The sequence below is a fragment of the Anguilla rostrata genome, chromosome 17 (genome assembly GCF_018555375.3).
Source record: "Anguilla rostrata isolate EN2019 chromosome 17, ASM1855537v3, whole genome shotgun sequence".
Classification (NCBI taxonomy): Eukaryota; Metazoa; Chordata; class Actinopteri; order Anguilliformes; family Anguillidae; genus Anguilla; species Anguilla rostrata.
Window position 1 is genome coordinate 26,171,405 of NC_057949.1, and position 25,702 is coordinate 26,197,106.

The following is a 25,702-nucleotide window of genomic DNA, read 5'->3' on the forward strand; positions in this document are numbered from 1 at the left end:
TCTCTCCTTCTCTCCCTCCCTCCTTTCCCCTCCCTCCCTCCCTCTCTCTCTCTCTCTATCTCCCCTCCCTCTCCTCCTCCCTCCCTCCCTCTCTCTCAGGGCTGGGGAAGTGGGTGGAGGTGGGGAACTCTGGTGTGTTCAGGCCGGAGATGCTGCTGCCCATGGGGCTTCCTGAGGGCGTGTCCGTCATAGCCTGGGGGTTGTCCCTGGAGAGGTGGGTCCGCCCCCCTGTCGTTCTCTCTCTCCCCGTCTCACACACACATGCACGTGCGTGTGCACACACAGACACACACACACACACGTACATGCATGCATGTCCCTGTTACCCCAGTCCCTCTGCCCCGATGAGCACCGATATCTCAGGGTGTTCAGGGTGAGAGCTGGGAGTCCTAAAATACCCCGAGCTTCTCCTTCCCTGCCCCGCCCACAGGCCCGCCCACTCTTATCTCCCTTTCTTTCCTTTCCTTCTCTCTCAGGCCCACCATGATCAAGTACGGCATCAACAACATCCGCGAACTGGTGGGGCACAAAGTCAACCTGCAGATGGTGTACGACGGCCCTGTGTGTCGACTGGACTCTTAAATCCCATCGGGCAGCTCGGCGGACAGCCTTCCCCTGGCCCCCTGCCCGCTGCCCCCCAGCCCTGTCGCTTTAGGACCCCTGCGCTGCCACGCACACTCACTCTGCCTTTTCTTTATTTATTGCCCCCTGCAGGCTGGGCAGAGTGCTCTCTGTCATGGGCAGAGAAAGGGACAGTGGGCAGAGGGTGGCTCTAATCAACAAAAATCCCCCTTCATACACTGTTTATAGTTAAAATCCCCCCTTCATACACTCATTATGGTTAAAATCCTCCTTCATACACTGAGTAGGGTTAAAAACACGGTCAGCTGGTCTTTCTATCTCTTGTTTATCCATTTGTCTCATATAAGGGTTACACTTAAAACTTCAGGCATATAACATTATGATCAAAAGCAAATACTGTATGCGCCTGCTTTAAGTACCTTTAGGTTGTGACTGCACAGGGCATCAGTTCCGTAAAACTGCATTAGTGAGTATTTTTTACATCATTTGTATTTACCCGTGTCAAAGCTCAAAGATCGAATTCCCTGTGACCCTCTGTAACTTGGAATGCCTGCACAGTAAAGGTTGTTATTCCGAAGCCCTGCTTTGTGTCCACTCAGTGCGCGCTACGGGGAGGTACTGTTTAATTTAGCGGGGTATAGGAACCGCCATCGGCCCGTGTGCGTACGTGAAGGTCTGTACCTCTGCTCTCCAGGTCTGTGAGGCGTTCCTGTGGCTGAGCGTAGATCTCGCGATTCACGGCTTGACGTCACTCTCAGAGCGGTGATGCGGTTATGAGATTGAGAACTATTCGAATTCATCGGTTTAGAAATGTCACGAGTTCAAATTCTGTTTCGTCGACGGAAAGTTTTTACTGTGAACAGACCGTTGAAAGGTGAGTGGCGTCGGAGTTATTCATGGAATCGAGGAGCCGTCGTATAAAATAAAATCATAAATGAGGCCAGCACTGATTCGAGTTTTTTTTTGTAATCGCTTTCTTATATTTATCTCAGTTATCTCATGGTTTGTCTGAAATGGCCTGTTATTTTATTTATTTTTATTAAACGTAAAATTCCGTTACCTACCACCAGGAGGCAGTAATAGCGTTATAGTATCGTTCAGTGGTGTGTAATTTTCCCCACATAATCTCCCCTCTCAGGTTCCTGGAATTTGCTATTCTCCAACGGATCTAGGCTGTTAGCCGTTCTGGCAAGCACTGAATGGAAAGTTTCAAAAACGTGTTCAGATGGCAAGCATGCTAAAAACACCACATCCGGTCATTAAAAAAAAAACATTTTCCCATTATCCCCCTATGTGCTGTTAAAAAATTAAGGATTTGTTTGTGTGACGTAACATTCAGCTCTGATGTGTGAACCCTGAAATCCGTGGTTTTAGATTGTGTAATGATTTGGAAACAGACCAAATGTGTGGGAACACGGATGGGATTTAAAGTATCATGATTAATGGCGCTTAAAATATTTACGTGTTTAGTTGTTTTGGGAGCTCTTGAGTACACATCTGAAGTACACATTTGAAAGAGAATCTGGAAGGAAAAGCACTGAGTCTTCACACTTATTTGCGTACTCTAAAATGTATTTTAAAATTACGCAGGAGCGCAGAAAAATTGGGGAATACTTCTCGGGCTCACAGATCGCTGCGGCTGCACTCGCTGTCAGTCAGTCCGCCCGAGTGACTGGCTATTGGTCGTCAGTCCACCCAAGTGACTGGCTATTGGTCTTCTGTCCACCGAGTGACCGGCTATTGGTCGTCAGTCCACCAGAGTGGCTGGCTATTGGTCTTCAGTCCGCCCGAGTGACTGGCTGTGGGTCTCGACGGGCCGGGGTTAAGACAGGCCAAGGGATTTAGTCTCTGTTCTATTCTCACAGATTTACGGCACCGAACGCTCACTTAAGCCTTTCAGTTAAGCCAATCCCGCGGCAACCTAAGAATAACTTTGGATGCTGCACAGGGGGGATTCAAACTCGGGCAGGCCAGTGGTGGGAAAAAGGAACATATGCTATATGATGCATTGTGTAGTTAGAGGGTTTTTAACAAGAACAGATTGGCCTTTTGCGAGTGATGATGTTCAAATGATTCTGCTAAGTGGGCCTGAAGTGGGTATTTCATTGCAAAAAAAGAACCACCATCCCAGTATTGTTTTGCATATCTTTATTAGTAGGTTCTGGAAAAGGATGTTCTCTTGAGCACTAATAAGAATGCTATAATATTAACCCCAGGGAAAAATGTCTTTTTTCAAAAGAACATTTGATCCATGTTAGACTTGAACTAATTGTGTTAGAAGCTCAAAAGACACTGAACATTTTTTCTGTGCGATATAGAAATGCTTAGAATGCTCGCTGAACGGTTCCTGTTCCCAAATTTTCATTTCAATGAAAAATCACATTTGATTTTTTTTTTTTCCCTTAAACGGATGTCTAGATGTTCCAGGTCAAGTTTTGACAGCTTTTTTTTAAAGATGAGAAAGGGCACAGCCAAAGCAGCAACAAAAAAAGTTCACTTAATATACATGGGAAGTCAACTCTGCAATGGGATGTACTTGTGACTGTTGCCTACGTCTTACATTGCCATTTTGCAATGCTCTCAACAACCTGACAGGTCACACCCAAGTGGAGCTGTAAGTGTGTTTTAACAACTCTGTCTGAAATCACAGTATCAGAAAAAGACAAGATAATTGTCAAGTTAGATTTTCACACTTCCCCAGCTTTCAATTTGCATGGCACCAAGTGCGGCTTGCTGAAAAATAAGCATTTTACAGTTAACATATGAAGATTCATAACGGCTTGATATTGCGTTCGACAAATTAAGTGACAAAGCAAGCTGAATTAAGGAGGCACCAGATTTGTTTTTAAAGCGAAGTTGAAACCAGAAGCAAAACACACCACAATCAGGAACCACTGGTTTACATGAAAATTAAGACCCACATTTTCACACATGACTTTTCGTCCCCACAAAGTTCTTCAAATTGGAAAGCCTATTCTTTAAATCAGGAAACAGGTTGTTGGAAAATAACTTTCAACTCTGTTTCCAATAACAAGGAGTGCACAGAATTACCGATGTGATGCGCCTGACAGATTTGCGCATATTTGGCTTCCTATCCAGCGTCCTGTCCTCCATCCTGTTCCTTTATTTTAGTTCAGTTCCTTCTGCTTTGTAACTGCTCATCATGAATGGGGATATTAAACGTCATGCTACATACAGGCTCGGCCGAGTCAAGGGATGGATGTCAGATTTTTTTCTGATGTTATTCTGGTGAAATTAATTGCGTAAAAGAAGACTTCCTGGCAATGGCAGGACAAACATGATTTAGCAGCTTCTTCAAGCATGCAGTCCGTGGCAGCACCTGTCCATTTCTGCTCTGCTTTTTTTTAGTCAGACTTAAGTCAATTTAAATGGCTGTAATTTAAGCAATTTAAAATTAAACTGGTCTACTGTCAACAATGAGACACGTTGGCACCGTCAGGTGGTGACACAGATGGGAGATTTCCATAATGAGATACTTTTTAATTTACATTAATCTGCGTCATGTATGCGAAACTACGCGCTTGGCCCGGCCTTCTCCGCGCGCTGGTCTGTAGAGATTACCTAGGGACCTATGATCTCCCGAGGAAGCGGATTGGGGAGCGTGGGGCTCTCGACGACGCCGTGCACGGGCAAGAAGGAGGGGATGTAGGGTATGGCGGCCAGCAGCAAGGGGCTGCCCTGGGGGCTCTCCTCCGGCGTCAGCGGTATGACGACGTCGTCCTGGTCCCACACGTGGAAGGCGTTCGTGTGAGAGAGCGGAACCCCCGGCGCTATGTGGATAGGCGTGATGCAGCGCAGGTCGCTCTGCTTGTCCGAGTCGTCGTCGTTGGGGCCCAGCACGCAGTCTGCGGAGAGAGAAAGCGAAACCGATCGTGTTGTTAACTGTAAGAACCTAACATACTCGCTTTGAATCAAGTAGGCCTATGTGCGTAAACGCCAAGTTGGAGAATTTACCACGTTCTTTTATTTTTTATCACTGGTGGACAATTTAAGATGAAGCCCACAGTGTTACTCTTGCGTAGACTTTCATATGGCTTTCAAAGTCTCCGGCTCAGTCACAGCTGCAATGCTGTTGTTTAATAAGAGCTCGTTCGTTCCAACGGCAACCTAATTACGCAGGGGGCTATTGATAAAACAAAACATCAACTGCACCCTGCGCCAGTGTTTTACATACAGTTGTCTTGTATTTGCTCTGTGATGGGTACTTAGACCAGTGGTCTCCAACCCTGGTCCTGGAGAGCTACAGGGTCTGCTGGTTTTCATAGTGACTCTGCACTTCATGAATCAATTAGAGCAGTTGATTACACAGTTAACACAACTCACCTGGTGTCTTGGGTCTCAACTGGGTGCTGATTTTAAGGTGAAAACAAAAACCAGCAGACCCTGTAGCTCTCCAGCACCAGGGTTGGAGATCACTGGCTTAGACTAATCGAAAATAACTTCCAAACACGCCGACACGCCTTTACGTGTACGTGATGATAAAATTACAACAACAACAAAAAAACACTTTAGCACATGTTCACCGCATTTGAAACTAACCTGCAATATCCCGAGCCAGATCCTTGATGAGATGACCCACAATGGCGTAGGCTACAGCGACCACAACTAGAGCCGCCATCAGGAGGTAGAGCACGGCTTTGGGTAACGGGATGAGGTCCTTTCGCACCGGTTTGTACTCCTGGTAGAGTTCGTCGTCCGCGCCAGGAATGGAGTACTGGTAGGCGTGTCCCGCATCGCCGGTGTAGTTAAAGTCAGTTGTGTGTGTGGAATTCATGGTGAACAAACAAGTGTGTTGCTTGTCGATGTGTGAAGAGTGTTGTGAATAATTTTAATGTTTTAAGACTTTGACATGTCGACAACAGTAAGCTATGTGATCAACAACGCTACAACCAAGAATTTTATGTGAATCTGCGCCTGTGTTCGACATTCAACATTTTTTCTTCAGTTTTCGACGTTGCTTTCGACGTCACGATTTCTCCAGACTTAGTCCGATTTTGGGCGTCTTGAGTTTTTTCCCCCTGTGGATAGGAAACCAGGAATGTGTTTTATCGCACTGTTTTGTTTTTGTCTTGCTTGCTTAGCTAGCCTGTTGATACCGGGTTACGAGAAGTTAAACGTAATTTGTTATGTTGAGTTCATTTCCAGAGCAGTTCGGTGTAATTAAACATAATGGTGCGTAAAACTGAACTTCACATTCACTGTCATGTTGGTTAAAGCTGCTTTTACATAAACACTGAAAGCCCTGCTGAAACGTAGTGTTGATGTAAGCGATTCCGATGTAAGCACTAAGTTCATACCCCGTTATATCCATCACATTTCCATCACGAAAAAGTATGTTTTATAAGTAGCCAAATGACTACCAGTTTATTTATATTTAGGCTACTTACGGCTCCTTCCTGGCTCATGTGTTGTCCGTTCAGTGTGCAGTTTTAGTCTGTCCGAAGATAGATTAATACTCATGAATTGATTTAAGGTAGGTAACTGCGGAAATTCATGTGCTTGACTAGAGCTGTGAGATTGCTCTTCGGGTTTTGTCGCTATCCCCGGTGCTGAAATGCGTCGCGAGCAGCAATCTGTGACTCCGCGAAGAGTTTAACCCACCTATCCTTCAGCTGTCTTCCCCGAGCCAGACGATTGGATGCCAGTCAGGATTTCCCGCCCTCTCTCCGCACGCCCGACTTTGGCTGATTATTTTTATCCGAATTCATTAGAATGCCTCAGCAGGTAACTGCAAATTGCTAATTAAACGGTATTCACGCTTCATGTAAACAATGTCTGCTTCATTTGATCTCCTCCGGGTTTCAGGTGATGAAGTTACGTGTGTTGGACTATACAACGGTACCAGTCGTTTTGTAAATAGTAACGCCCACTGCCCTTTACTCTACTTCTATGAATAGAATGTTTACATCTAAACCTGGCATTATCAAACCGCTCACTCGAATGATTAATAGGACTAAATCCTTAAATAGCATGCGCCCAATAAGGGTCTTCCCATTATTCTGAGTACAAAGGCATTGCGGATATCTACTTGATGTACTTCTTTGTAAGTCAGTTGGTTAACTAAGGGAGGACATACGACTTACTTTTATAGCTTTGCTTTGATCTCTTGAAACAATCATACAGAAATTAGTGATTGGCTCTGTCAATGTACGTGAATTGACCTGCATTACTATACTTTTACTATACGTTTTTTTTTTAAATGGGAATATGCATGGAGGTGTCTGTCCACCCCTTACAAAATCTGAGCACATTCACATAAATAACAAAGGCACTGATATGTTAACATGCTTAATGGAAACTCTGTTCCATAAGCAGATAGAAAAAAAGCCGTCCACATTTGGAGTTAATGGAAGTCGAACTCCACAAAAAAAGTGATTTCTTGAAAAAGTACATTTTCTTCTTTGCTCGTGTGCATACTTTTTTTTTTTGTTTTTTTTCTCCACAAAAAGGGGGGGTTCTCAATCTGGTCACCGAATCAACTTCCTTACATTTTATTGGCTGCAGAATCCCTTACAACCTCTACCTGCATCGATTGCTACGGTGTGTTTGTGAAATAGGTTCTCTGTTCACACTGGTATTCGCCTCTGTCGTCATCCAGAAAATGCTTTTGAAACTGTTATTGCTGAAACAGTTGGGGCCTTCTCTAAACAATAGATTTTTATGTTAATGTTCCCTCTTGCTGCAAATGGAAAAATGAAAAAAAAAATGAAAATGAAATTGCCGGAAGAAAAAGAGCTTAGGCCAGGCTCTTGTGTAACAGCAGGCCCGGGTTTGGATTGGATTTGGCAGTTTTATAACGTCGCAGTCCTGAAGCTGCCACAGACACAGGGACATGCACTGAGGCTGGGGATGGGCTTGTGCCTCTCGTGAAAAGACTCGCTACCTTCCGGGCAAATTTTCCTCATTTCCCGATGGCTTCAAAGCCACGGTTATCGTTGTTATTTTGGCAGCTGTCATCTGCGTCTCTTCTGACCGGCCTGTCCTGCATCCCCGGCATGCTCACAGCGAGACAGAACATCAGGTTCTGCCTGTAGGGGGACTGCCCAGTGGATCAGCTGCTAAAGACACTGACCATGAGCAGTGGGGCACAGCTGGCTCAGTGGCTCCAGGTGTAGGGTGGGTTTGAGTGGGGCACAGCTGGCTTAGTGGCTCCAGGTGTAGGGTGGGTTTGAGTGGGGCACAGCTGGCTCAGTGGCTCCAGGTGTAGGGTGGGTTTGAGTTGGTCCATTACAGGACCCTGTGCTGTGCCCATCACTGACACCATTACCTGTTCTCTCCTAAAAAAAACTGTAGTCTGGAGTCTGAATGATAATAATCTTGTTTTAGTTATCCCCTTTCAGACGGGGCTCATGGATATGAAGCAATAAAAATGTGGATTATTTGTGCCCGGTGCTATATTTGGGCAGGGCAGAGCGCGGGGCCGTCACGAGGAACGTGAGAGGAAGAGGAGATGGAGGGATGATGAACGGAAGAAAAAAAACCCAGAATAGAGGAGAGAGTGACAGAGTGTGAAAGGGGGGGGGGGAGTGCAGGAGAGGGTGTGAAAAGTCAGTCAGAGAGTGAGACGGACCAGCAGCAGCTGTGCAGTGCGTGTAGAGCGTGTCTGTGTGTGTGTGTGTGCCTGTGTGTGGTTGTGAGTTAGGTGGAGGGCAGGTTGGTAAGGCGTCGCTTAAAGCTGATTACAGTGGAGGTCAGACAGTCGCACGGACTTGAGCCCAGTGTACTGATCTGGCATGGAGAGGAGGGTCCGAAATGCAAAACCTGACCCCACCCAACTGAGCAAAGTCACCGCAAGTACATTTACTGCGAGCGGTTTGTGTGACCAGAGCCCCACCTTTGCGTTCAGTATGAAGGAGGAGAACAAGAGCCTCACATGCTGTATACTGGCAGTCCAGAGGAAACTAATATTATGTATAATATTATATAGTATAGGGACTAATATGATTGCCCATTGGAGAAGCCATCATAATACTATAGTGATTATTAGTATTAGAAACTATTAACTGTAACAATGAATGTCTGATGAATGACAGTTGTGCCTCTCAGTAATGCAATGTGTTATTGTACAAGTCAGCAATAAACGTAGAAACTTAGAATTAAGGCATCGTTACAACCAGGCTTGGAGGGAAACTTTAAAGGTTAACAACTTCTACTCTCTCACTCAATTTACAAAGCTGCCTCTCATGATGACAGTGTGTCCCCATGTCAGGTTGTTCAACTGCTTCCGGTTCATATCATGACGGCACTGTGGATGAGCACTACTTTGTGGTTTTAATTTGGTAAAGTAGCACTGGTTTCATTTGAAAGGGTTCTGTTGCTCTGCCTGTCTGCATCCTGTGCCCGCCGTCTCCCCTCTCTTACCGCCATCTATTTTAGGGATCACATTCAAATGAAATTCAGCCCCGGATTTGACTTTGTTTCTCCCTCTCTCTCTCTCTCCCTCTCTCTCCTTCTCTGTGATGCAGTCAATTTTCTCCACAAAGATGTCCTGACAGGAGTGTCGCGTTCCTCTGCTGAGGCAAAGGAGACCCATTCTGACCTTCCCAAACGCTCTCGGCTCTCTCTCTCTCTCTCTCTCTCCGAGTTCCGGAGTTATCGCTCCCGCGGCTCAGACGGTTTGGTTTAAACGAAAACGAACGCGAGCGAAACGCACGAGGGAATTTCACAGCACCGGTTCCCAGCTGCTTGCAAACAGCCAACCACATAACACCTTTTATTCAGCGTGATGGACGGTTAACCCCTTCTCTTCTGGCTCAGCAGCCAACCAGTGACCACACTTAAAAAAAACTTTAAAACATTGCACATAAAATATGTTTGTACACTTTATTGAACAATAAATGCACTTTTGTTATATACAATGTAGTGTGCATAAAATTAAATTTTTAATGAAGCAGTGATTGATAATAGTTTCCAATATACTTTGACACACAAGAAAGTGTGTCCTTGGGATGCCTTTAGGGCCTGACATACATATAAATCTGATTATCTAGCTTTAAAAATTTTTTTTTTTAAAAAGTATATTTTAAATGCTGCTGCTTTGTTCTTGTGACAGTTTTTATGGATAATTTGTGGACTATCCCACAGGACCCATGTAGTTTACTGAGACTGTTAGACCACGGGGCGTGTCCCCCCACTCTTGCCCTTGAGGAGTCAAACAACAGCTTTTTCTTTGTTTGCGGCCTAAAATCTGTAGCCTGCTTTGGCCAAAAAAAAAAAAAAAAACCAGGTGAAGTTAGTTACCTGTGTAGTTACCTTACATTGATCTGAGTTGCTACACAATCTGCAGAAGGCTGTGGCAGCCCATGGCTGAGGGTAAAAACCACTGACCTGCACAGAATGGTAGAGATCTTTGTCTACCATTTAAAATCTGGCTCTTGCCTTTTGCTGAGAGCAGGAGGAGGCTGAAACAGCAGTGTAAATGTCTGTTGGATTAGATGCTCTTGTCTGCATTTCATTACAGTTACATTTTTATTTTATTTTTATGATGGTCAGGCAGTGAGGGCGGAAGGAAATAATGCAGTGTTATACAAGCCCATAAGGGGATTATTTTTGTTAAATCACCCCCCAAAAAACTCTCTCTTTATTACTATACTACTATTATCTCTGCGCAGGGTTAGCTTTATCTGTCCCATTTGGAGATTGGTGTCAGTCTTTTCAGATACGCCTTTGTCCCCACCAGACACGCAGACACACAGCTTTATAACTTATATGGATTCCCCTTCCCACTCCATATAAACTACCTGCAGTCATAAATTGAATGTTTATTTCGGAAGGTGAGCGAGTCAAAATCTGCTTTCTTTGTAGGCTACTGTAGGGGTTTCATATCACACTGGCAACATCACTAAACTTTCGTTGAAGATTTGCGAACTATAACAGTTGATTTCTGTAGTTACAAATGCTAATATATGCCATTGTTACAATGGCACGCGCCTAGTTTCGAATTCGGTAGCGCGAGGAGTGTCCACTGCTGGTAAAACCGTTACTGTGGACTCATTGAACTGTCAGCGAGGCAGTAACTTTTGCACATAGGTAATATTTTTCCATGCCATATATGATATGAAAATGTTCAGTCGGTTACAGATACACACTTGTAAAGATAAAAACAAACAAGCTATATTTGGCTCTAAGTAATATTTTATTCGAAAAATGTACCGAGAGCGAGAAAGCTGACATGTTAACGTTAGTTGTCTAGCAGCTAGCAATGTTAAGCGATTTATTTGCTCTAAGTTAGCTCCAACAACGCAGTGTTATTAGCTACAATTTGGGAAAGCTGTTACATGTTTTAGGTCTTTCCCCTACCAACCAAGTTGTAAGAATTAAGCTTTGAGCGTTTGTGGTACAGGTTATATTAAATTAATTTGGTTTTTAATTATATTTTAACCCTAATTTAGTTGTTTCAGTCCATATCCACCTTAAATTAGGTACCCTGTTACGATCAAACAGAAGATAACGTAAACTATGAACGTTAACGTAATCTATATAACCAATGCCCTTAGATATGGTGGCTGGGCTGCTGCTACATAAAATGTTGCTTCTGCAACATTGTTTTCTACAGTGGTTTATAGATTATATTTTTTGAAAGGAATAGTTTATGTACGGAAGTAGCTAAATTAAGAATAAAATAAATTATTGTATTATAATTTATATTATATAATATTATTACGTATTTTGCATGCCATGTCCAGACAGTTCCTGGGGACAATATTTGGATTTTGAGACTCATCTCCAAATTATGGCTGAGTTCTTTGGGATGCTGGGCTCCACATCTCAGTCTACACCCAAACCAAGAGACACCTCCACTTCCCAGGTATTACATGTGAAGAGATCAGTGGATGGGTTTCTTCATTTTTAACATTGAATTTTATTCACTGAAATGCCTAATAATGCACTTTGTGTTAATCTTATTCATAAGTAATAATGTGAATTCATAATTTTCTTCTGTTTATGATTAGGGCCTAAAAATGCTAATATTTAGCCTTTTTTTGTTTAGCTTGATCACCTATTACAATTTTTTAATCTATTTTTTGTTTTTATTGTAAATATTGTTCCCTCTGGAAACTGGTCATTTTGAAGTATTGTAAGACAATCTATAAGTGATGCTCTACAAAATAAATATTAATTGATTGATGGATTTTTAGATCTGGCCCTAGTAAACTGAGGACCAAATTACTCTTAATTTTAGTTGCACTTAGTAATCTGCTCATTGCCAAGTGAAACATACAAAGAATGACCTGAATTAAGTATCTTGTCCTGCCTCAGAAACAAATGCTTTTCGGTTCTGTCCTTGTGATTAGTCTGAAGGCTGTTGGCTAGGTTTTTGGAAAAGCTGCCCCCTTTCACCTCTTTCTTCAACCACCTATCCCTCCCACTAGGAAAACCAAGAGCAGCTCCCCTGCTTTTACACAAGGGTCAGCTCCCCTGTTTACACACAAGAGCAGCTCCCCAGTGTACACACAAGAGCAGCTCCCCAGTGTACACACAAGGGCAGCTCCCCAGTTTACACACAAAGGCAGCTCCCCAGCTTACACACAAGGGCAGCTCCCCAGTTTACACACAAGAGCAGCTCCCCTGTTTACACACAAGGGCAGCTCCCCTCCTTTTACACAAGCAGGTCATGTTTTCCTCTCTCCCTGTGAACTCAGGCCCAGGCTGAAGGACCCAGCTCTGACCTCGACAGCAGGGGGGAGAGTGGCTCGTTCGGCAGCCTGGACGAGAGCTACGAGCAGCATGTGAGGTGAGAGGGAGAGAGGGCAGTACCCTCAGAGCGCGGGCCAGGTGCACAGCCTGCTGGGAAATCTAATCCCTGTCCGTAATGCTCTCCTTTCTGAGTACAGGCCAGTAATTCTCACAGCACTGGACTCAGGAGCCTAACGGCTTTCAGTCTGACTCCTGCCTTATTTTAGCCAGTCACGTTTCTGACGTACAGCGTAAACACTGACCTGTTGACAACACGTTCCCTTGTTTTATACCTTAACTTGAAAAAATGATTGTATATTTTGTAGACTATAGGCTACTAGGTAAACGGGAACCTATTTGTTGAGTTTGATAAATACTCAAAATGTTCAATACAACTTTTTTTTATAACTACATTACATTACATTACATTACATTACAGGCATTTGGCAGACGCTCTTATCCAGAGCGACGTACAACAAAGTGTATAATCATAACCAGGAACAAGTATGACGAAACCCCTAGAGAGAAGTACCGGTCCAAGTACAGGGAACAACCGCATAGTTCAACTTGGACCCTGGTGGTTAAACTGATTAACACTAACAACGAGAACGGCAACAACGCAATCTATGGAAAAATAAAAATAAATAAAAATACAAGTAGTCGTTAAGACTGGCGCATCAACTAAGTCACCTATTAAACAGCTGCCTAGTTACACCCCTAAGTTTAGTCATTTACAGGGGGGGAAGGGAGGGATGGGGAGAGGTGCAGCCTGAAGAGGTGGGTCTTCAGTCGTCATTTGACATACATATATAACTATAACATGTATAGTTGACATAAATTGTTTATGTCCTTTTGCCATGAGTTATGCACCTTAGATTATTTCCATGCTAAAAAGTTTAGAAAACAAATTTAATACAAAACAATGCAATGATTGGGATGAGGCATTCATAGGAATTTCAAAAATGGATCCCTCAAATTAATCCTGTCTGACAGGATTGACCCATGACCCCTGTGAAGGTGAGCTCAGACGGGGGAATCCTGCCATCATGCTGCCTGTGCAGTGCGTGGCAGTACGTGCCCGTGGTCTGAATGGGCTTGTGCCTTCCTCTCCCCCCACCCCCCTCACCCCTCCGTAGTGATGATTCCGGAATCAGCGTCTGCAGAAGGGAGCTGGACGCCGAGCTGAAGGGCGGTGACTCCGCCTACTTCTCCGCCCTCAGCTCCAGGGTGGACCAGATCGGGAGGAGGGCCCAGGACCTGGTGGAGAAGATCAACAAGAGGCGGGCCACGGACCAGGAGGTCATGCACGACTTCCAGGAGAAGCTGACCAAGAAGGTATTTCACCAGAATTCACCAGAAGGCTTTATATCTGAGGTGACCTAACGGCGGGTCAGGAGACGAGTCTGAGGGGCGATAACAAGGCAACAGGGCTGTCAGTATGACAGCGTAATCATCAACTGTGATGGCCATCATCGTACAGATATTGAATCCTGGCAGCTGTCTTTGTAAATTAAACTCTCCATTCTCTCCTGACATCATATGATCTATCCTTTGGCTCAAACTGATTAAAAAAAAGTAATAAAAGCATTGTGCATTGTTCTGAAAGTGAGGTTGTTAACTGGAATCATGGTGGGCAGGCGTACAGGTAGAATCTACATTTCTTGGCTGCCACTGCTAGTTAAAACAGCCTTGCTTTATATGCTCACTAAAGGCAGGCACTTGACTGTGGACCTCTGTGAACTGTGTGAGCCAACACGGAGGACATTGTAAGACCAGAGCAGGAGGACGAGATGTGATGAATACCTGTGCAGTCCAAGCTTTTATGGAATGAAATAGCACTCGGTCACCCTATTGCTTTCTAAGCTCTGCAGGGACGTGGGCATTACAGTTGAACTGTGGGGGGGCGTGAGCGTGCCCATGACCATGACACCCCCCCCCCCCCCATCTCGCAGGTGAGTGAGGTGTGCCAGCAGGTGAAGGAGCAGATGTTCAGCAGCTACGAGGCCAACGGGCGCCTGATGGAGTCCAGGCTGCTGGAGCTGTCCGAGGTGCTGGGCAGGAGCAGCCAGCTCATCGCCGACCTGCAGGGCGCCAGCCAAACCCTGGCCGCCATCAACAAAGGTCTGTGCAAGACGCCCGAGCAGTGACCGCGCCCTCGGCCAGTCAGAGCACTAGGAGCACCCCCGTACCTGTAGCCGCACCCACAGCGCGACAGAGCAGCCGCTGACATATGCCAGGGTAATAAAACCACTGCTTTAGAGAGGAGGAGGTTGGTGAGAGCTTGTGTTTATTAATAAAACAGCAGTTTATTGGAGTGTTCCAGCGTCTATCTGTTATTAATCCGCACTGCCCTGTCACAGTTGATCTCTTTACACAGTGGGTTCGGTGAAGCTGGGTATGGGTTTATTCTGTGTGGGATTAATAGCAGCTTTTTTTTTACCGCGCGTCCCGGCACCTCAGAACGTTTACCTTGACGGGCGCGTCTAAAGTCGCCACTGTCGATCATCTCTCACCCCTCTAAAAACGGAAGAGGACCGCATTCTCTCGCCAGAGGAACATTTATCAACGGACAAACCCCACCAAAGCACACACCCCCACTTCTGCCCCCTCCAAAACTATCAGGGCCATTTCCAAAATGAACGATTTTCAGCTCAAACACTGTATTCTTGCCTCACTGGGAAAATATAACAGTGTAATCTCAGATTATGTGAACAGCGATTACAGGCTTTTCCAGGCTGCTGGAGGCTGTTATAGTTAAGTGTTTCACCTTTTATTTTATTTATTTATTTATTTTTTTTAAACCTATCATTGCAGGAGAGTTAATTGCCCATCGTTCATGAAGGACTGACATGGAACAAGTTCAGGTTACATAAGGATCCTGACATGATTAGAAACTGCAAAAAGGCTTTATTTATGCCTTCCAAACCATGTCCGTGAGGCTGTGACCAAAGCGGGCTTCACAGCTGAAAAAGGGGTACAAAGGAACCGATTCCTAAAGTGCAAACAGCATTTATTAAAATAATTATTTTCACCAAAAAGCATCTTTTGCCCCACGCCAAGGACAAAACTAATTACAAAAATATCCTTTTAAATGACTAAATGTTACACTAGTTTATGAATTTGACAGCTACATGTGTGTCAGCAATACTTTTTCCCCCATTTGATTAAAGGTATTTACTGTAAATAGTAAACACATCACCAAACCACTGTACAATACTTAATATATCAGATTACCCCAAAGGGCTGCATGTAGTGAGAAAAGCTACCAGTGGTTTGCCTACCAACCATCTTTTTAACCTGCGTTTCTCATTGAGTTTCCAGGGAAGAATTTAAGTATTAGAATGGACCCAGGGAAAATGATTAGGCGGGTATTACAAACAAACTGCATGCTTAGACCGCACAGCTGATTTAGGTGCTCTAAATGTCCAACCATATGCTTGCCCTGGGTGTTCTCGTGTAAAATTTCTGAATGTCACTGAAGTAATAATGTTTGACCCTTCATATTGGCAAATTTGTGAATTCAGCCAAACAGACATTTTGACCTTTTTTTTTTTTTTAGTTATTCAGGCATTTTCAAGACCCCACAAGTAAGAGTAAATATTCCAGTATCATTCTGCAAAATAACCTAATAGATATATTTTTGCAAATAACTTGTGCAGTCAATCCAAACTGTATGCTTTATCGAATGCACAGGCTATATTTGTAAATGTCAGATCCATACATTGAGAAACCCCGAAGAAGTAAGTAAATTTGATAACATTCTCATTCTACGATTACGGCAGCACATCAGAACCGTGGTTAATGTTCAGCCCTTCGTTTCCCAGTCCGGACACAGGTGTTAAAGCTAGCAGTCTCAGGGAGCCAAGTGCGATTGGCCGCTTTCCGAAGCAGATGGAGGAGATGACTGGCGTGTGTGTGTGAGCCCAGGTCTCCCTGCACAGGACCACACAGCAGCAGCAGCGGCAGGTCTATTTGTCCACTGTGAAGGACTGAAGGCCCGTGATGGCTCGACCCAGGATGAGCGCGTGGATGTCGTGCGTACCTGCAAAGTCCGGACACACGTAGAGAGATCAGTCAGACGGTTGTCTTGGAGACGGATGAACAGCAGTACAGGGAGTCTGGATAATCACGTTAAACCTGCGTATCTAATCTGCATTTCTGTAAAAACGTTGAGCAGAGGGTTTAGAGACCGAGACTGTCTGCACATGCATAATCGCGCCAGTGTAATCTTATAGCTCAGCATTTTAATCTTAAAGATATTCACACCAGTGATATTGTACACCAGCGCATTGCAGCAACAGTAAAAATCAATTCTGCGCTCATTAACGAGAATTTTTTTCCTCATTATTACGAGAAACTTTTCTGCTTATGAGATCCATTTCTCTTTATAGTGAAACACATCAGCCTGTTGTTATAACAAGCAAGTTTCTCATAATAATGAGAAAAGTTTATAGTAACGGGATACTGAGCAGGAAACGTACTGCAGCAGTTCTGCATTCTGCCAGGTGAAGCCAAGCCTCACTGGTGTTACAACTTGAGCATTGCTGCCCTCTGCTGGTAAGATGCTGTACAGACACCTTTGACATGAGCCTAACTGTGCTCGTTAGACCTAAAGGGAGACCAGGTCTCCAGCTTGGTCGTGTATGTGCTTAGTCTCACAGCTGTCTCTCCTTTCAGATCACTCCCACACTCACGACCAGCGATAGCTCCGCTACTGATATTTTTCTATACCAGATGGTCAACTCTAGCATTGCCTCCATTGTCTGTACTTCCTTACTGTAGGATGTGCCACTTGCGCTACGCTAGTTCATGCACAGGCAAGCGGAGATGTGTAAGGTAGGACTTTATATCAGTAGGAATGTCTGTGGTCTCCCACAGGACAGGACAGGACAGGAGCAGAGGCAGATTTTTGGGTGTGCAGAACAGAGGTGACTCTGGTTAAGGGCACAGATTGTGGGTCCAGCGCTGAGGTTTAAGAAGCCCGCTGTGAGCCCCCGGCCCTCACCCTCGTAAGTGTTGACGGCCTCCAGGTTCATGACGTGGCGGATGATGTGGTACTCGTCCGAGATGCCGTTCCCCCCCAGCATGTCCCTGGCCTGCCGGGCGATGTCCAGAGCCTTGCCACAGCTGTTCCTCTTCAGCATGGAGATCATCTCCGGGGCCGCTCTGGTTTTAACACACACACACACACACGTATACACGCGCACACACACACACACACACACACGCGCGCACACACACGCATACACACAAAAAAAAAATAGCCATGTCAAAATGCTGCTCCTATTAGATCCAGGAAGTGCAGGAAATGTCTCTGATGTTTTTGTTTTTTTTTACTCCCCATTTTCTCCACACTTTTGTGCTCAGTTGTAATTTTAGGAACACACATCACTGCAGTGTCCCTCCTCCATTCAACCACACGCAATGCACATGCTAGCACACACATCCTCCGAGAGCGTGCTACACAAGCGGGTCCCACAGCTTGGGCCGGGACCCGCTGAGGGTTCTGCGCAGCGGGAACCCCGAAACCCCACACCCGGGCGGGTAAAGCACAGTCCCCCCCCGCCCCCCCCCACGCCCACGCTCACTTCTTCTGGTCTATGAGCCGGCCCAGCTGCAGGCAGGACTGGAGCCCGATGGTGATCTCCGTCAGCATGTCGGCCATCTTCTTCTGCATCAGCTGGTTCCGAGCCAGGGGAACTCCAAACTGCACCCTGACGGACAGGGAGGAGAGACCAGGTAATTATTAACGTTCACTGCAACTCATCAAGGTCACATTTAAACTGAACTTTTAATGTTAATCTAGTAGCAAGCATAAACTGCAATGATTAAACTGCCCTTTAACATTAAGTAGATCTGTAAAAACTGCAACAGAACCTATTGCAGCAGTGAAGCAATGAACTATGAAGCTCGCAGTTAAGCTATCAAATAATTTTGACTGCAACTGTTAAACTGTAACAATACGTTACTGAAACCAACTCTTGATTAGCATTGACCGTCTGCAGCCATTAAAACATCAGTTAGCGTGAACTGTGAGTTCAGATACGAGCGGTGTGCTGTCGGCCTCTTACCTGTCCAGTGTGTACTGGCGGGCCGCGTGGAAGCAGAACTCTGCGGCCCCCAGCGCCCCCCAGGCAATACCGTAGCGAGCGTTATTCAGACAGCCGAAGGGACCCTGGCCAGTAAAAACAGGAGAGAGAGAGAGAGAGAGCTGAGGTCGACCACACCGTTATCTAGCCATTGAACCAAGCCAAAAAAACAAGTAAATCTTAACAAGTATATTTGACTTATGTTCAGACTTTAAAAATCTTATTTCTATCACTTTTTTTTCTGAATATAATGAAAAGATTGCTAATGAGATGGTTTTACTCATTTCAAGATTTGCCTAGTGGGATGATGAGGCAATTTCACATGTCAAGCAAGAATGAACTTATAACAAGCTATTATTTTCTATTTTAGAGAAAAAAAAGTCTCATTACATGACAAAAAACACTTGTCAAGACTGACTTTTTTTTGCAGTGTGACCTTGCCAATGAACAGAAGAACCAAAAACAAAATCGCAACATTTAAATGTAACTGTAAAAGGCGGGTCAGGACATGGGTCAGTTTGAGGTCGTTCACTGACCAGCAGTGCTTACACCCCAGGGAGGGGAGGGAGGGGGGGCTTTTATTCCTTAACCACTCACCGCCAGCCCGGACACTTTGGGCAGCAGGTTCTCCTCGGGCACCTCCACCTCGTCCATGAGGATCATGCCGGTGGCCGACGCCCGCAGGGAGAACTTGCCCTCGATCTTGGGCGTGGTCAGGCCCTTCATGCCGCGCTCCAGGATGAAGCCTCGAACCCGGCCGTCCTCGCACTTGGCCCACACCACGCAGATATCCGCCTCCGGGGAGTTGGTGATCCTGCAGGGGGGGAGAGGTCAGCCCCGCTACAGCTCCACACATCCACCAGTCAGCCGCAAAGTATATACGCCCAGGCCTCGCGATGTGCAGTCTACCTGCACTCTGTTTCAAACCAGTCTCACATTACACTACATTACATTACATTACAAGCATTTAGCAGACGCTCGTATCGAGAGTGACTTACACAGCTTTTACATAGCATTCACATTGCATCCATTTATACAGCTGGATAGATACTGATGCGATACTTAACCCTTTTAAGTATCTTGAGTAGTATATTAAGTACCCTGAGGTCTGGGACGGGTTTGCGCGCGTTAGGGCCAAGAACGGGCCGCGGTCCTGGCGCAGTCGGGGCCGGACTCACCAGGTCTTGGAGCCGGTGAGGGTGAAGGTGCGGCTGGACGGGTTGTACTTGGCGCGGGTCTCCATGCCGCCGGGGTCGCTGCCGTGGTTGGGCTCGGTCAGGCCGAAGCAGCCCAGGATCTCCCCCCGCGCTGCGTGTGCAGGGGCGGGACAGGAAGACGGTCAGTGCGGCTAGCGGAGCGGCTAGCAGAGCGGTTAGTGGAGAGGCTAGCGGAGAAGCTAGCAGAGCGGTTAGTGGAGAGGCTAGCGGAGAAGCTAGCAGAGCGGTTAGTGGAGAAGCTAGCGGAGAAGCTAGCAGAGTGGTTAGCGGAGAGGCTAGCGGAGAAGCTAGCAGAGCGGTTAGCGGCGAGGCTAGTGGAGAAGCTAGCAGAGCGGTTAGCGGAGAGGCTAGCGGAGAAGCTAGCAGAGCGGTTAGTGGAGAAGCTAGCGGAGAAGCTAGCAGAGCGGTTAGCGGAGAGGCTAGCAGAGAAGCTAGCAGAGCGGTTAGCGGAGAGGCTAGTGGAGAACCTAGCAGAGAGAGGCTAGCAGAGAAGCTAGTAGAGTGGTTATCGCAGCGGCTAGCGAAGCGGTTAGCAAAGCGGATGGTGCGGTGGCTAACACGGAGGACAGCAGAGAGGCTAGCGAAGCAGCTAGAGGGGCGGCTATCGGGGCGGTTTACACGGCATGAGTGCGTCGCGGCTCGGCGAGCCCCGGGGCCTTACCCAGCTTCGGCAGGTACTTCTCCTTCTGCTCCTCGGTCCCGTACGCGTTGATGGGGTGCATGACCAGCGAGGACTGCACGCTCATGACGGAGCGGTACCCGCTGTCCACCCTCTCCACCTCCCTCGCTATCAGCCCGTACGCCACGTAGCTCGTCCCAGCACAGCCATACCCTGAGAGAGAGAGGGAGGGAGAGAGGGGGAGGGGAGAGGGGGAGAGGAGGAGAGGGGAGAGGAGAGGGGGGGGGAGAGGGGAGAGGAGAGGGGGGAGGGAGGGAGGAGGAGGAGAGAGAGAGAGAGGGGGGGAGAGGGGGAGGGGGGAGAGGAGGAGACAGAGAGGAGAGGGAGAGGAGGGAGAGGAGGAGGAGAGAGAGAGAGAGGAGAGGAGGCAGGAGGAGGGAGAAAAGGAGGGGGCGAGAGGAGGGGGGGTTGGACACAGAAGGGCAAGAAACAATGTCAAAGTACACGTCATGATTCTTGTTCTGGTTTCAGGCTACAGTACACATGCAATCCAATTACTGCGTAATGCAATACTGTACAATACTGTGTGCATTAAAATACAGACAGCAGTATTTCTGACTGAACGGGTGGTTCCAGTAATGGTGATTTGTAGGTTACAGAACCAGATCCCTCACAGAGGACTAACCACTCTCTTATCAAACACGCCATAGGGTGAGGTTACTGACCGTCACTGCTTGTGTATGCAGTGTAAATAACCTCATCTTTAGCAGGCCTTGACTGAGTGCTGATCTCTAAAGCCTGTATGAGCTCAGAAAGAAGCCCGTTAGCAGGGCTGGGCTGAGTTCTGATCTCTAAAGCCTGTATGAGCTCAGAAAGAAGCCCGTTAGCATGGGGTTTGCTTACCCTGGATGGTGGGGCCCAGGACTCCCAGCTCTCCCATCTCCGACACGATCTCCCGATGGAACACTGGGGAGGAGACAAATCAACGAGGCATGACGGTTATGTCTAGAATGTCCTGTATGGGTCTTTATCCATGAACATGCTGCCATAGAGCAGATAGAAAGAGCAGAGAACGTGAACTGCCCAATTTCAGAAAGAAGGCAATTAGCATAAATTATTAGATTTGCGCGCACCAAGCAGCACAGCCTGTGGGGGCGTGCTCTGCTTGGAACTGACCTCCCCAGTGAGAGGTGGCACTGACCCCAGCCATGCCTCTGTGCCCCCCCCCCCCAGCCCCCCACCCGGCCCGCAGCTCCCTACCCTCGTGCCTGTTGGCCATCAGTATGCGGGGCATGAGCTTCTCCTGGCAGTAGGTGCGGAAGGAGTCCCGGATCATCACCTCCTCCTCGGTCAGCTGACCCTCCAGCTCCAGGGCGTCGCGCCAGTTGAACTGCACCTTGGCTGGGGTGCAGAGTTCAGGCAAAACAGGAGTTAGAGCCAGGCCTAAGCATGGGGAACAGCCACAGCAGGGCTTTCTAATGCCTAAATAAATCACTGAATGCCCGCTCTACGTACGTGCTTTGGCCGTCTTCTTCTTGCTCCCTTTTTCAGCCTCTTTAAAAAAAATAATAATAAAATGTAGAAACGTTAGCCAACAACCTTCCCTTCCAAGCCTTCAACAGCTTCAGCTGATGTAGCCACACTTGTGGTGTAAATATAATATAAAGCATCTCTAAAATCTACAACACCAGTAAGTTTAGCAAAGTTGCTACATCATGAGCCCACATGTGCTTTGTTAATGCACACTTCAGTGGACTGCTGCTACATGTTCCGATAAGTCGTTTCAGTAGGCTTTTTTTTTGGCCTACAAGTGTCATTGAATTAAAAGAGGTAAAGTAAAAGTTTTTTCAAGAGTATTTAGAATCGGTCACAAATCACCTGCTACAAATCACAAAGCTGTGTATGAAAAACTATGAGGCGTAACATGGGGGGATAGGGTACTGAAGGTATGCTGGGGTACAGCATGGTATGTAGGCTAAGAATCACATGACAAGGGTTCCTTAGCTTTTCATAAAAACACCACCAATCACAGCCACCCTCAGGCAGAGGACTCCTACCCCTGTACTGTAAATATAAAACATGCCACCCTGCCCTGCCAAGGCGTAACTTGGCAGGATGACATACCTGCCATCCCAATATAAAAATAATAAATGCTCCCTGTTTGCACGTGACAGTCTTCAGACGGTGCTGTGATGTCGCAGCAATTCTACAATGCTTCCGGAACACCAATAAACAATCCAGCTGGCTCACGGACACACAGGAAAGAGGCAGGGATCTCACATTGTGTTCGTACACTTAAACGCTGCAAGGCCTACACATATAACAGAGCTAGGGAAAGTGTTTTTGTACAAGAATAAGCGAAAGGTGTTGAAAATTATACTACATGTTTTGCATGCTGAGTTACACCCAACACCAGGACATACTACGCCTTTTCATTAAATGGGTGTTTAAATGGGTGGTTGCTGGGTCGCTGGTCCGGCTAAGGCACTGTTTTAGTGTGTGGATGGGCCCACGGTCTCTCTGTAAACCCTGACCAGGCCAGGGATGACCTTGACCGGCAGCTTGTGGGGTGAGGCACAGTTGGCACTGGCATCACCTAAGAAAGGATGGGTTCAGTCTGCCAAGACAACAGCGTCTCATTTCACCTGCAAGTCTGCCTGTTGAGTTACTAACGGAGTGTCTTAGTGTCTCCTATATCCAACACCCACTATTTCACAGTACAGTATATAGAAGTGCATATACTTAATCGTTACAATGTTCACAATATTGCCAAGAATGCTTAAACAATACGTGGCTTATCTGAAAGTATAAAACGTGTAGTGCACATAATATAGAAACATAGAAAAAATATTTCTAAACTGAATTTTCCCGTCCAATTTCGGTAAGTACCACTTCGCTGACCCCCGGTTTAGGGAACAGCTGCCCTTACCCCACTGGGCAGGCGCGACGGTCCCCTGCGCTCTCGAGGCGGAGATCAAAGCACATCTCTGGGAGCTGGCGAGCAGACGGAGAGCGGCGCTTCTTAATGCCATGTCGGATTTACTGAAATAGAAAACACACAGCTAGCTACAGAAAGACTACACACAGAAGCAACGAGAAAAATATTAATGAGACCGACAATCGTGGAACTGTAACGTTGGCCAATGTTAACTAGCTGTCTGACTGAACTTGATACCTTGTTGTGAACTAGCTTGCCCTTGTCTCGATACTCAGTCTATAGTTTTCCAGCCAGATTCGCGATACGCGAGTTACACAGTATTTCCCATTATCCTAACGATAGCAAGCGAGTAGCTCAGTGATCTATGCTCGGCTGTCGGGCAATGTTGCACAGTAGCCCATACTGAGATGATAACGCCAAAACTCGTAATTACCTGTGTTTCCAGAAAAAAAGAATATCTCCAGTTCAAGGTTCCCTTTTACAGCTTGACAAGCGAAAAGGCTGACGTCACGACAGTGCGTCAAGACAGCGCCTGTATCAACTTGGTCGAACGGCGAAGCCTGTTCGCCATGTTGAGTGTGTCAGGGAGTGCGTAAAGTGTTGTTTCCTGAGATCTTAACTTGAATAACACTAAATGAATGGAGTGAACTGTGCCGTATCTATGCCGACTAAATTCAACTGCTCATTGTTTGAAGACATTTACGTTGCAGCAGGTAGAGAACTCTGCTCATCAGCCTCACTTAACATGTAAACCCTTCAGATCCTCTTTCAAGTAATCGGTTTGCCCAATGGGCATTAAGTGGGAGGTGGTTAGAAAGCGACTCGGCTGATTGGCTTGCTATCGGGGAGTGTAAACTTTTAGGCGTGCCCATTGGCTGGAAAGTTGAGGCTATAACGCAGCCCAGTGCATGTACCTGCTCCGTGTTCTTTAGCTATTTTCGAGAGAGGCGTGGCTACCTAAAGGTTTTAGGTAACTTCATGCGAAAGAACAGGCCTGCATTTTGAAATGAAATTGTTTTCTAAGTTGGTCAATTTTGCACTGTGTGAAGCATACGCACACCATTTATATGCCTATGCAAACAGTGAAAGTATTTTTAGGTCCATGTGACTGTATCATTCTGGTGGCTTTAATGTTAGGTGTTTGCCAAGTACATTTTCACTTGTGTATTGTAATATACATGATTCCTTTGAGTAGATTATGTCATGCTCACAAGAAAGCAAACCAATAATCAGTTTGGGTTGTTTCAGTCAAACATAGGCTAGTCTTCTGGTTCTTGTTTTGGCTTTAACTGATAATCCAAGTTTGTGGATTTTACTCATGTGTTACACCGAACAGCCTTCTTTTTATTAACATGACTCAGAACCTTCAAGGACAAAAATTTCTGCATGATTCATATGTGTTATAGAATCATGTAACATTTTTTGTGCAAAAAAATGTCCCTTCCCCCCAAAAAAGCAGGGGGAAAAAAACCAAAACTTTCTGGGGTCTGTTGATGTTATGTCAGTTTTACTCTTTGCATCCATTGTAAAGCAATCAGAAACCTCTGTGAATATGTACACAGTAAAATGTGCAGGGTTAATTCAACTCTCACAGTGTTAATTCAGCTTTAACAGATAACATTTGGTCCAGAGTGAATTAAAACTCTTTGACAGTTGAATGAACACGGCACATTTACTGTATATAATACTCTTTAAATGGCCTAGACAGTCCTCTACAAAATCTTCTATGCCCCAACTGGAAACATACATTAAAATAGCATATATTGGAATGCAGTTCAGCATCACCTAATATCGTTGTCTAATGTAAAGAAGTTTTACAAAGCTTTTTTTTTATTTTATGCAATGTCCTATACAAGTGAAGTTTATACTGCTACTATCACTGTGAACAACAACAAAAACAATAGTGTTCCAGCCCCCTTCTGGGTCTTGCACCCAAATATATATATATTTTTTTTTTAAACGCTTCTGTCATTTTATTTTCCATGGACCTGCTTGCTGGGAAAATGGGGACAAACTATTGAGCTGGGACTCATCACTAGAGGGCAGGACTTACTAGGAAAATGACTGCTATTGCTAATGTTGCTAATGTCTCATCCGTAGTCACAACAACAAAAAAAGGTTTTTAAATACAGGTTTGTATTCAGTTGTAAATTTGTGTGGATTGCACTCTTTGAGAAAATAGGTTTAAAAACATTTGAACAGTTTGCAACTTAGCCAGGAAAATGGCGACCATTGTTTTGCCTGAATGACCTGTTCTCATCATATCTTATGTTATGAATTATTTTTAGACATTCCCTTTACTTGAAATCACATAGAACTCGTTTCAAGTTGCAAGATTCGTGACACACTCATGAATGTGAAACCTGACTTGACGTGACAGGTGTTTGTGTAACATGAGAAACGATGAGAAAGGTAAAGTTGAATAAAAGTCAGGGATATATTTACATGTACATTTAGGCTCCAGTGCAGAGAGACTCACAGAAGTGCATGCATACGTATGGTTTTTGGCAGGAAGCAGCGATGATGCAAATTCCCAGCTGTCACAACTGATAGCAGTAGT

General features: G+C 45.7%; 3 protein-coding genes across 8 annotated transcripts in view; 2 read left to right on the top strand and 1 right to left on the bottom strand.

The window, feature by feature from the left end:
* farsa (phenylalanyl-tRNA synthetase subunit alpha) overlaps nucleotides 1-1,159 on the top strand; it is a 9,295-nt gene extending 8,136 nt beyond the window's left edge. Inside the window, exons 12-13 of the mRNA XM_064314063.1 lie at nucleotides 100-214; nucleotides 477-1,159. Coding sequence (XP_064170133.1) covers nucleotides 100-214; nucleotides 477-582 — 221 coding nt within the window. The 3' untranslated portion in view covers nucleotides 583-1,159. The remainder of the gene's footprint in view (nucleotides 1-99; nucleotides 215-476) is intronic.
* Nucleotides 1,160-4,541: 3,382 nt separating this feature from the next.
* syce2 (synaptonemal complex central element protein 2) lies at nucleotides 4,542-14,593 on the top strand. 4 transcript variants are annotated; one of them, XM_064314068.1, is made up of 6 exons: nucleotides 4,542-5,071; nucleotides 5,162-5,227; nucleotides 11,289-11,410; nucleotides 12,246-12,337; nucleotides 13,416-13,614; nucleotides 14,232-14,593. In XM_064314068.1, exons 3-6 carry the CDS (start codon nucleotides 11,336-11,338, stop codon nucleotides 14,424-14,426), a joined length of 561 nt encoding a protein of 186 aa, XP_064170138.1. In that variant the 5' UTR covers nucleotides 4,542-5,071; nucleotides 5,162-5,227; nucleotides 11,289-11,335; the 3' UTR covers nucleotides 14,427-14,593. The 4 variants fall into 4 exon arrangements, with proteins under 4 accessions (XP_064170138.1, XP_064170139.1, XP_064170137.1 ...); XM_064314069.1 differs by lacking the exon at nucleotides 4,542-5,071 and having other exon boundaries at nucleotides 5,102-5,227; XM_064314067.1 differs by lacking the exon at nucleotides 4,542-5,071 and having other exon boundaries at nucleotides 5,181-5,320.
* Nucleotides 14,594-15,849: 1,256 nt separating this feature from the next.
* Nucleotides 15,850-23,906, bottom strand: gcdhb (glutaryl-CoA dehydrogenase b). 3 transcript variants are annotated; one of them, XM_064314064.1, is made up of 12 exons: nucleotides 23,576-23,906; nucleotides 23,134-23,246; nucleotides 21,720-21,758; nucleotides 21,465-21,605; nucleotides 21,108-21,170; nucleotides 20,247-20,417; nucleotides 19,547-19,676; nucleotides 18,966-19,182; nucleotides 18,351-18,454; nucleotides 17,868-17,993; nucleotides 17,285-17,445; nucleotides 15,850-16,321 (listed from the first exon to the last, which is right to left on the bottom strand). In XM_064314064.1, the coding sequence occupies exons 2-12, from the start codon at nucleotides 23,234-23,236 to the stop codon at nucleotides 16,248-16,250; spliced, it is 1,329 nt and encodes a 442-aa protein (XP_064170134.1). In that variant the 5' UTR covers nucleotides 23,237-23,246; nucleotides 23,576-23,906; the 3' UTR covers nucleotides 15,850-16,247. The 3 variants fall into 3 exon arrangements, with proteins under 3 accessions (XP_064170134.1, XP_064170136.1, XP_064170135.1); XM_064314066.1 differs by having other exon boundaries at nucleotides 23,134-23,281; XM_064314065.1 differs by lacking the exon at nucleotides 23,576-23,906 and adding an exon at nucleotides 23,380-23,554.
* Nucleotides 23,907-25,702: the final 1,796 nt, after the last annotated feature.